The following is a 12,364-nucleotide window of genomic DNA, read 5'->3' on the forward strand; positions in this document are numbered from 1 at the left end:
ATAATAGTAGACGTCAAGAAATGCCTATGAATTATTCACTTGTCATTGAACCATTTGATGTTTGGGGCTTTGATTATATGGGACCTTTTCCTGCCTCTAATGGATATACTCATATTTTAGTTGCTGTTGATTACGTTACTAAGTGGGTAGAACCTATTCCAACTAGTAGTGCTGATCATAACACTTCTATTAAAATGCTTAAGGAAGTTATTTTACTTAGGTTTGGAGTCCCTAGATATTTAATGACTGATGGCGGTTCACACTTTATTCATGGTGCTTTCTGTAAGATGCTTGCTAAATATGACGTTAATCATAGAATTGCATCTCCATATCACCCGCAGTCTAGTGGTCAGGTCGAATTGAGCAATAGAGAGCTGAAATTAATTTTGCAAAAGACTGTCAATAGGTCTAGAAAGAATTGGTCCAAGAAACTTGGTGACGCATTATGGGCCTATAGAACTGCATATAAAAATCCTATGGGTATGTCTCCGTATAAAATGGTTTATGGAAAAGCTTGTCACTTACCTCTCGAACATAAGGCATATTGGGCTGTTAAAGAGCTCAACTATGATTTCAAACTTGCCGGTGAGAAGAGGTTATTTGATATTAGCTCACTTGATGAATGGAGAACCCAAGCTTATGAAAATGCCAAGTTTTTTAAAGAAAAGGTTAAAAGATGGCATGACAAAAGGATACAAAAGCGTGAGTTTAATGTAGGTGATTATGTATTGCTATAAAACTCTCGTTTAAGATTTTTTGCAGGAAAACTTCTCTCTAAATGGGAAGGTCCCTACGTTATCGAGGAGGTCTATCGTTTCGGTGCCATAAAAATCAACAACTTCGCAGACACAAATCCGAAGGTGGTAAACGGTCAAAGGATCAAACACTATATCTCAGGTAATCCTATAAATGTTGAAACTAATATTATTGAAACCGTAACCCCGGAGGAATACATAAGGGACAGTTTCCAGAACGTTCCAGACTCCAAAAAGGAATAGGTATGTGGTATGGTATGTAAACCGACTCCAAAACAATTTTTAAGACAATATTTCTCCGTTTTGGAATATTTAGAAAAATAGAAAAATAAGTAGCAGTCCGGGGAGGACACGAGGCCTCCACGAGGGTCGAGGGCGCGCCCTACCCCCTGGGTGCGCCCCCCTACCTCGTGTGCCCTCCGGACTCCATTTCCTTGCATGATACATATTTTGGTCGGTAAAAATTCATTATATATATTCCCGAAGGTTTTGACTCTCGTATCACGCAAATCTCCTCTGTTCTTGTTTCGAGCTGTTTTTCTGACAGGTCTAGATCAGCATGCCAACCTCAAGTGCTTCCAAGGACAAGTTCTTCGAGAAGGTGATCAACCCTTACCTCGCGGAGGTGCTGCGACACCCTCAAACCATTGAGATGCGTGATGTGTTGCTGCACATCTGCGATGTTGAGGGACCAAAGGGAACCAAAAGCATGGAGTCGAGGCTCGAAGCAATGGAGCAACAAGTTTTCAAGTGTCAGGGGATGGTGGAGCATGGAATCAACGCTACCCACAAGATGCTCGCGGAGTTCACCAACAACTATGAGCCGGATGCCAAGAGAATCGAGGAGGCCATCTTCAAGCTACATGAGAAGATCGAGCACCTCCAAGCCCAAATCTATGATCTGCAAAACCAAAACTGTGAGTATGAATATAGATTCAAAAGGATGAGTTTGGCTGCAGATTTGAGGATTCCGGAGACTCGATCATCCTTCTATGATGGTGAGCCTATGCCATGGAAGGTGGACAACAAGCTTGCATCATCATCAACACCTCCACCGCCAACAACAAAGAAGGAGATATAATCACATGGGTATGGGCACTCCCCTTGGCAGTTGCCAAGCTTGGGGGAGGTGCCCTGGTATCGTATCACCATCACAACTCCTATCTTTACCGTTTTTTGTTTGATCCTATTAGTAGTCTCTTGATTTAGTAGAATAAGGTCATGGCATGATCTAGTTTTGAGTTTTGCTTTATGATCCTTCTTTGTAATCGAGTCCGTGAGCTATATAATAAAGATTAGTGTTGAGTCAAGGGCTTGAGTATTTTGCCATGATCTTGGGTGATTAGAAGAAAAAGAATAAAAAGAATCATAGAGTTCATATTGATCTTAGTGAAAGTAATGACTTCACATAGAAAGAGTATGATGATTAAAAGTTGTTGGGAGTTGGCAAATATAGCCTTTGTCATCGTTGCAATTAATAGGAAGTAATAAAGAAAGAGAGGTTTCACATATATATATATTATCATTGACATCTTTTATGATTGGGAGCACTAATTAAAATATGACACGCTAAAGAGTTGATGTTGGACTAGGAAGACAACATAATGAGTTATGTTTTCTTACATCCGAGATAAAGTATGTTGTCATGGATCCTCTACCGTGTTGAGCTTGCCTTTCCCCCTCATGCTAGCCAAATTCTCAGCACCAAGTAGAAATACTACTTGTGCTTCCAAATACCCTTAAACCAGTTTTGCCATGAGAGTCCACCATATCTACCTATGGATTGAGTAAGATCCTTCAAGTAAGTTTTCATCGGTGCAAGCAATAAAAATTGCTCTCTAAATATGCATGACTTATTAGTGCAGAGAAATAAGCTTTGTACGAACTTGTTGTGGATGCAATAAAAGCGATGGACTGCATAATAAAGGTTCACATACAAGGGGCAATATAAAGTGACGTTCTTTTGCATTAAGATTTTGTGCATCAACCCTAAACGCGCATGACAACCTCTGCTTCCCTCTTCGAAGGGCCTATCTTTTATTTTTTATCCTCTACCTTATGCAAGAGTCACGGTGATCTTCACCTTTCCTTTTTCATTTTATCCTTTGGCAAGCTCAGCATGTTGGAAAGAACATGATATATATATATATATATATATATATATATATATATATATATATATAATTTGATGTGGGGGAGCATCAATTATTATTTTTGACATTACCCTTGAGGTAAAAGGTTGTGGGGCAAAACTATAAGCCCCTATCTTTCTCTGTGTCCGATTAAAACTCCGTAACCACAAGTATTGTGTGAGTGTTAGCAATTATGAAGGACTAAGTGATAGTTGAGTATGTGGACTTGCTTTTAAGCTCTGACATAGACTCTTTTCGATGTTATGATAAATTGCAATTGCTTCAATGACTGAGGTTATAATTTGTTGGTGCTCAATAAGGTTTCTGATTCATGCTATGGCTTTGTGAAAAGATCATCACTTGAACATGAGTAATCATATGACAAAATCTATTTATGTTGCTGTTATGGAAATAATCATGATGCCTTCATGTCCGTATTCTATTTTTATCGACGCCTCTACCTCTAAACATGAGGACATATTTATTGTTATCGGCTTTTCGCTTGAGGACAAGCGAGGTCTAAGCTTGGGGGAGTTGATACGTCCATTTGCATCATGCTTTTATGAAAATATTTATTGCATTATGGGCTGTTATTTCACGTAATGTCACAATACTTAAGGCTATTCTCTCTTATTTTACAAGGTTTACATGAAGAGGGAGAATGCCGACAGCTGGAATTCTGGGCTGGAAAAGGAGCAAATATTGGAGGACTATTCTGCACAACTCCAAAAGTCCTGAAACTCCATGGAATACCTTAAAATAAATAAAGAAAAATCATCGCCAAAGATGAAGGCCAGGGGTCCCACACCCTGCTCATGAGGGTGGGGGGCGCGCCCTCCCCCCCCCCCCCAGGGCGCGCCCCCTACCTCATGGGCCCCCTGGTGGCTCTCCGACGCCCATCTTCTCCTATATGAAGTCTTTCAATGAGAAAAAATAGAAGGCAACCTTTTGGGACAAGACTCCGCCGCCACGAGGCGGAACCTTGGTGGAACCAATCTAGGGCTCCGGCAGAGCTGTTCTGTTGGGGACACTTCCCTCCGGGAGGGGCAAATCATCACCATCATCATCACCAACGCTCCTCTCATCGGGAGAGGGCAATCCCCATCAACATCTTCATCAACACCATCTCATCTCCAAACCCTAGTTCATCTCTTGTATCCAATTCTTGTCTCCAAGTCCGGGATTGGTGCTAGTAGGTTGCTAGTAGTGTTGATTACTCCTTGTAGTTGATGCTAGTTGGTTTATTTGGTGGAAGATCATATGTTCAGCTCCTTTATGCACATCATTACCCCTCTGATTATGAACATGAATATGCTTTGTGAGTAATTACGTTTGTTCTTGAGGACAAGGGAGAAGTCTTGCTATTGGTAGTCATGTGAATTTGGTATTCGTTCGATATTTTGATAAGATGTATGTTGTCTAGCCTCTAGTGGTGTTATGTGAATGTCGACTACATAACACTTCACCATTATTTGGGCCTAGAGGAAGGCATTGGGAAGTAATAAGTAGATGATGGGTTGCTAGAGTGACAGAAGCTTAAACCCTAGTTTATGTGTTGCTTCGTAAGGGGCTGATTTGGATCCATATGTTTCATGCTATGGTTAGGTTTACCTTAATACTTTTGTTGTAGTTGCGGATGCTTGCAATAGAGGTTAATCATAAGTGGGATGCTTCAAGTAAGAACAACACCCAAGCACCGGTCCACCCACATATCAAATTATCAAAGTACTGAACCCGAATCATATGAGCGTGATGAAAACTAGCTTGACGATATTCCCATGTGTCCTCGGGAGCGCTTTTCCTATTATAAGAGTTTGTCCAGGCTTGTCCTTTGCTACAAAAAGGATTGGGCCACCTTGCTGCACTTTATTTACTTTTGTTACTTGTTGCTCGTTACAATTTATCTTATCACAAAACTATCTGTTACCACTTATTTCAGTACTTGCAGAGAATACCTTGCTGAAAACCGCTTATCATTTCCTTCTGCTCCTCGTTGGGTTCGACACTCTTACTTATCGAAAGGACTACGATAGATCCCCTATACTTGTGGGTCATCAATCATCTTATAATGCTATCGTCAATCAAAGCAAAATAAGATGCATAAAGGATAAACATCACATGCAATGAGTATAAGTGATATGATATGGCCATCATCATCTTGTGCTTGTGATCACCATCTCCGAAGCACCGTCATGATCACCATCGTCACCGGCAGGACACCTTGATATCCATCGTAGCATCGTTGTCGTTTCGCCACCTATTGCTTCTACGACTATCGCTACTGCTTAGTGATAAAGTAAAGCATTACAGGGCAATTGCATTGCATACAATAAAGCGACAACCATATGGCTCTTGCCAGTTGCCGATAACTTGGTTACAAAACATAATCATCTCTTACAATAAAATATAGCATCACATATTGACCATATCACATCACAACATGCCCTACAAAAACAAGTTAGACGTCCTCTACTTTGTTGTTGCAAGTTTTACATGGCTGCTATGGGCTGAGCAAGAACCGTTCTTACCTACGCATCAAAACCACAACGATAGTTCGTCAAGTTAGTGCTGTTTTCACCTTCTCAAGGACCGGGTGTAGCCACACTCGGTTCAACTAAAGTTGGAGAAACTGACACCCGCCAGCCACCTATGTGCAAAGCACGTCGGTAGAACCAGTTACGCGTAAGCGTACGCGTAATGTCGGTCCGGGCCGCTTCATCCAACAATACCACCGAACCAAAGTATGACATGCTGGTAAGCAGTATGACTTGTATCGCCCACAACTCACTTGTGTTCTACTCGTGCATATAACATCTACGCATAAAACCAGGCTCTGATGCCACTGTTGGGGAACATAGTAATTTCAAAAAAATTCCTACGCACACGCAAGATCATGGTGATGCATAGCAACGAGAGGGGAGAGTGTTGTCCATGTACCCTCATAGACCGAAAGCGGAAGCGTTAGCACAACACGGTGGATGTAGTCGTACGTCTTCACGATCCGACTGATCAAGTACCGAACGTATGACACCTCCGAGTTCAACACACGTTCAGCTCGATGACGTCCCACGAACTCCGATCCAGGAGAGCTTTGCGGGAGAGTTCCGTCAGCACGATGGCGCGATGACGGTGTCGATGATGCTACCGACGTCGGGCTTCGCCTAAGCACCGCTACGATATTTCCGAGGTGGAATATGATGCAGGGGGGCACCGCACACGGCTAAGAGATCAAGAGATCAATTGTTGTGTCTAGAGGTGCCCCATGCCCCCGTATATAAAGGACCAAGGGGGAGGAGGCGGCCGGCCAAGGGAGGGCGCGCCAGGGAGGAGTCCTACTCCCACCAGGAGTAGGACTCCCTCCTTTCCTAGTCCAAGTAGGAGAGGGGAAGGAAGGGAGAGACGAGAGGAAGGAAAGGGGGGGCGCCGCCCCCCTCCTTGTCCTATTCGGAATAGAGGGGGAGGGGCGCGCGGCCTGCCCTGGCCGCCCCTCCTCTTCTCCACTTAGGGCCCATGAGGCCCATTAACCCCCCGGGGGGTTCCGGTAACCCCCTGGTACTCCGGTATATGCCCGGAACCACCCGAAACTATTTTGGTGTCCGAACATAGTCATCCAATATATCGATCATTACGTCTCGACCATTTCGAGACTCCTTGTCATGTCCGTGATAATATCCAGGACCCCAAACTACCTTTGGTACATCAAAACACAAAAACTAATAATACCGATCGTCACCGAACTTTAAGCGTGAGGACCCTACGGGTTCGAGAACTATGTAGTCATGACCGAGACACGTCTCCGGTCAATAGCCAATAGCGGAACCTGGATGCCCATATTGGCTCCTACATATTCTACGAAGATCTTTATCGGTCAAACCACATAACAACATACGTTGTTCCCTTTTTCATCGGTATGTTACTTGCCCGAGATTCGATCGTCGGTATCTCAATACCTAGTTCAATATCATTACCGGCAAGTCTCTTTACTCGTTATAATGCATCATCCCGCAACTAACTCATTAGCTACATTGCTTGCAAGGCTTATAGTGATGTGCATTACCGAGAGGGCCCAGAGATACCTCTCCGACAATCAGAGTGACAAATCCTAATCTCGAAATACGCCAACTCAACATGTACCTTCGGAGACACCTGTAGAGCTCCTTTATAATCATCCAGTTATGTTGCGACGTTTGGTAGCACACAAAGTGTTCCTCCGATAAACGGGAGTTGCATAATCTCATAGTCATAGGAACATGTATAAGTCATGAAGAAAGCAATAGCAACATACTAAATGATCAAGTGCTAAGCTAACGGAATGGGTCAAGTCAATCACATCATTCTCCTAATGATGTGATCCCGTTAATCAAATGACAACTCATGTATATGGCTTGGAAACTCAACCATCTTTGATTAACGAGCTAGTCAAGTAGAGACATACTAGTGACACTATGTTTGTCTATGTATTCACACATGTATTATGTTTCCGGTTAATATAATTCTAGCAAGAATAATAAACATTTATCATGATACAAGGAAATAAATAATAACTTTATTATTGCCTCTAGGGCATATTTCCTTCAGTCTCCCACTTGCACTAGAGTCAATAATCTAGATTACACAGTAATGATTCTAACACCCATGGAGCCTTGGTGTTGATCATGTTTTGCTCGTGGAAGAGGCTTAGTCAATTGGTCTGCTACATTCAGATCCATATGTATCTTGCAAATCTCTATGTCTCCCTCCTGGACTTGGTCCCGGATGGAATTGAAGCGTCTCTTGATGTGCTTGGTTTTCTTGTGAAATCTAGATTCCTTTGCCAAGGCAATTGCACCAGTATTTTTATAAACTTCCAAACATTTACGGGAAACGTGAACATTTCTCTAAAAAAAGCATACACTTTTTCAAAAAGTTGAACATTTTTTGAATTTAAAAACGATTTTTGGAAACAGGAATAGTGCTTCAAACATTTGAGCTTGCTTCAAGAAAACATGTGAAAATTTATATCTTGCGAACAAATTTTGAAAAATGAATACATTTTGAATTTTTTTCTTAAACATAAACAATTTGGAAAAATTAATAAGTTTATGAATTTTGGAACATTTTTTAAAACTTGTGAATTTACAAAAAAAAGAAAAAGAAAATAAAAATAAAAATGAGATCAACTTTTGAAGAAAAATTAAAAGGAGAGGAGTAAAGAAAAAATGGTAAAAGAAATAAAAAAATAAAAACATGAAGAAAAAAATGTATCCTAGCTTGTTGGGCCGTGTCATCTGCGGTTTGCTCGCCATTGATGGTAGACCTACAACTAAGATAAAAAAAGGTTGGGCCCCCGGTTGCGGGTCGAGTTTGGACTCTCATCTGAGATAAAAAATGTTTGGGCCTTAGTTGCGAGTCGAGGGTGGACTTGCAACTGGGACAAAAAGTCGAGCCCCAATTGCGAGTCGAGGATGGACTTGCAACTGGGACAAAATAAAGTTAGACCCGAGTTGCGAGTCGAGGGTGGACTTGCAACTGAGATAAAAAAGGCCGCACGCCAGTTGCGAGTCAAGGATGAACTTACAACTGGGACACAAAAAAGGTTGGGACCGAGTTGCTAATCAAGGGTGGATTTGCAACTGGGATAAAAAAATGGGTCCAATTCCATGGTGGACTTGCAACCGGGACTACACAAAATTATGGTATCGATTGTGAGTCGATGATGGACTTACAACTGAGACAATTATAAACTACGAGCCCTAGTTGCGAGTCAAGGTGGACTTGCAACTGGAATGAAAAACAAACTATAGTCCCAGTTGAACTTCGACGACTTTTGACTCTGCTTTGCAGAAGCTTTTCAAGAAAATAAACTAAAGATAAAAAAATACACTATAGACTATATAGGAATGGTCCGCATGGAAATGGAAACAGAACAAAGAGACTAAAAGATACACATAGATGTTCTCTGCAAAAAAGAAGAGACAAGTCAAAGGAAAAAAATGGGAAGTTGCACATGGTGAGCCACTCGGCCTCTCGCACAACACCATGCTTTTGACAAAAAAAACTGGTCGGCTCGCTTTGGCTATGCTCGCGGCTCGCTCTGGCATTCTACGCATTAAAGAAAATACGAATCCTGACGTTACTCCGATGGCTGGAGAATTATATGCGAGGTAACTATTTCTTGTCTAGATGAAAAGTAGCAAAACTGATTTGGATGTGTACTTGGGCCATGCAAAATTAAACAGAATTGATAAAAATCTTAGAATGACTTATGGACAGTTGATTTCAAAATACAAATCTTAAAGCTAGGAGATTAGCCAAGTAAGCCTTTCCTTTTTGTTCGGAACACCCCATGATGTGTTTGGTTTGAGGGATATACTACGGTAGTTGAGGGTACTCCAACCAGCTGGCTAGGGATGGCCCTTTTTCTGTTTGGTTGGATGGGTGGCTTATCCCATGTTTTGATTGGTTCAAAGGATGAAATATGGTTGAGGACAACCATCGAAGTTTTTGGGTCGAGTAATGAATGAAGGATAGGGTTGTGGTAACATTGTTGATGGTGAGATTACGCTCATAATTTGCGCTTTTCAATGGAGGGACAATAAGATACATACAGTCAAAATTTAATATAATATTTATTTTACAGCAGACCAAAGCAAACACAAAATTTGAACTTCATCACATACAAATAGTTCAATGTCCATATATAATAGGCCAACCCCCACACCTGCAAGGGGGACAGTGCGACTGCAACTTGGGGGAACGGATGTCGACCAGTTGCATGTCTACCGCTAAATCTTCAACTGCACAGGGGTACAACGGGTACTACGACCGTGAATTTGCTTCCTATATATTTTTTGTTTTCTCATTCTTTTTATCCTCACTTTTCTTTTTTCCCTTTTCTTTTTTTCCAATTTTATTTTTCTTCTCCTATTTTATCATTTTTATTTCTTCCATTGTTTATCCGGTTAATTTCTTCTTTTTTCCTTTGTAATCATAATCATTTTTAGAAATATATTTTCTTGTGTGTATATTAGAAAAAATACATGTTTAAGTTTTTTCCAAAATACATAGTGACCATTTTCCAATATGTGGTGAACATTTTTTGAATACTCGATGAAGAATTTTTAGAAATGTGCATGCAATTTTTAATAAAATATTCTCGCATTTTAAAAAGTGTTTATGTATTTATAAAATATACCTATATTTTTAAAAAGTGTTCATGTAATTTATAAATATTCACGCATTCTTAAAAATTATTCATGTAGTTTTAGAAAAAGATTACACACTTCTTCACAAGATGTTCATGCTATGCCTCTCTGTGGGTGTGTGTTAATAATAATGGTGTGCACTCCAACACATAGGGAAGTAAGTTCATGTACTAGCTCATGAGCAAGGCATCCCAAATCCCGTTTAACTAGAACCAATGAGCACACAAGAACATAACTCATACCCGGAGACAAGGCAAAGCCAACACGTCAAGATCGTCAGACAAGGAGGAAAATAGGCTAGAGCACATAGGGACGACGTCAGTCAACTGAGATTTAATCAAGGCATGTCCTAGCCAGATCCTGATTTCGTATTGTAGACATTGATAATTCTTTCTGTAATTTAATGAAATATAGAAAATTTTAACTCGTAAATATTTATATGCGTGAAACAATACATAGACAATGACACTACATATAGATCCCTTAATCTAGACACACTGAAATTTTGCCAAAATTTCACCAACATCTAGGTAGAGAGCCACAAAACATTTGTGTCTCAAAAATGAAAAGGGGCAAACTTAAACTTCTGTGACACTAACAACAAACCATCAACTACAGACTCTTTCAGTCGTTACAAGAGTTAGCTTCTATTGATTCCTCTGTTCACTTCTTTTTTTGGAGGAGAGGTTCTCATGTTCCCTCAAAGACACCTTATGTTCTTCTCAAAGAAGCCTTATGCCCAATAAATAATGCATAATTTGAAAATTTTCATTTGTAATTTTTCCTCGGACGAGAATTGGGTGGTTGGAATTCAGCTATTTTTTATATATGCCTACAATGTTTTTTCTGCATATCTTTGTTTTCATACGATTAAGTCTTTGTTTACATAAAGAAAGAAGTTTGCGATTCTCCGAGCCAGCTTTGAAGCATTTCTTTCCTTAGCACCACTTTGTAAAGAATAGTTTTTCTTGTACAAATCACCGGTATGCGTGCAAAATAGCAGCACAACACGAAATCACCATCTTCTAGCCTGAAAATAGAGACAAATACAATGCACATTTTTGTTGCCTCCATTATATTATTACATTATTGAATTTTGTTCCTTCTATATTCAAATAATTGCTTCTTAGGATAAACTAAAACATGGCATTATTATACGTGCATTGTACGTGCATGATTACTCAAATCCCGTTTAACAACGGCCAACAAGCACACGACAACATACTCCCTTCATCTCATAATGTAAAAAAAACATTTTTCAAGCTGCTTTAGCTTAAAAAATGAACTTATATTATAGGACGGAGGGAGTAACTCAGACCGGGAGACAAGGCAAAGCCACGTCAAGATAGACGGAGAAGGAGAAAAATAGGCGATCCCGATTTCGTATTATAGACACTGATTATTTTTGCTGTAAATTTATTGAAATTTCTATAACTCGTAAATACTTATATGCGTGAAACAATACATAGACAATGACACCAGCTACATAGATCCGTTAATCAGTACACACTGAAAATTTTGCCAATTTTCACCAACATCTAGGTAGAGAGCCACAATACATTGTGTCAAAAATAAAAGAGCACCATATTTTCCCTGGCGAACTTAAACTTGTGTGTCACTAACATCAACTGCATACATTGTTTCAATCGTTGCTTGGGTCTTCTAGAGGGTATACTTCTGGCCGGTGAACCATTTGGCTTCCTTGGCCTCCTCGCCGTTCATCTTCTTCTCCGACTTGGCGCCGGGGGGTGGCACCGCCACGGAGCCGCGGCGGCCGAAGAACCGAAGCACATGCTCGCTAGCACTCTTCCCCTTGCCCGAAGAACCCGCCGCCGGCGCCGGTGCAGGGGGCGGCGTCTCCACGGGCTTGCCGTCCATCCTCATCCCGACGCCGATGAACCACCGCTCGCCACCGTGGGCGCAGTCTTGGCATGGGGCAGCGGCGACCTTCACTAGCACCGGAGCAGGAGGCTGCACGTAGTCGAGCGGCGTCGCGAAGTCGACCTCGCAGTCGGTGTCGAGGGTGGAGACGGCGTCGGCGGGCTTGGCCATCCCGCTAGAACCGGGGGCCGACTACCATACGGTGTAGTGTTGGCAAACCGGGCCCGCGTGTCGGTGAGACGACCCAACAGATAGTAGCTCCACGAAACCATTACAAAACCCCTATGAAGCCTCTCAAAACACACATGCGCCCGCTATTAATATACAGCGAACACTCGATACACTAGTAGAAAAAGGGTCAAATGTGAAGCACATTAGTGCCGGTTTGTAAAAAAACCGGCACTAATGTGAT

General features: G+C 41.4%; 1 protein-coding gene across 1 annotated transcript; it reads right to left on the reverse strand.

The window, feature by feature from the left end:
* Positions 1–11,733: 11,733 nt before the first annotated feature.
* On the reverse strand, positions 11,734–12,123 carry LOC119279274. The gene has a single exon (XM_037560573.1). The coding sequence runs from the start codon at positions 12,121–12,123 to the stop codon at positions 11,734–11,736; it is 390 nt and encodes a 129-aa protein (XP_037416470.1).
* Positions 12,124–12,364: the final 241 nt, after the last annotated feature.

This window comes from Triticum dicoccoides, chromosome 3B, assembly GCF_002162155.2.
Source record: "Triticum dicoccoides isolate Atlit2015 ecotype Zavitan chromosome 3B, WEW_v2.0, whole genome shotgun sequence".
In the NCBI taxonomy this organism is placed as follows: Eukaryota; Viridiplantae; Streptophyta; class Magnoliopsida; order Poales; family Poaceae; genus Triticum; species Triticum dicoccoides.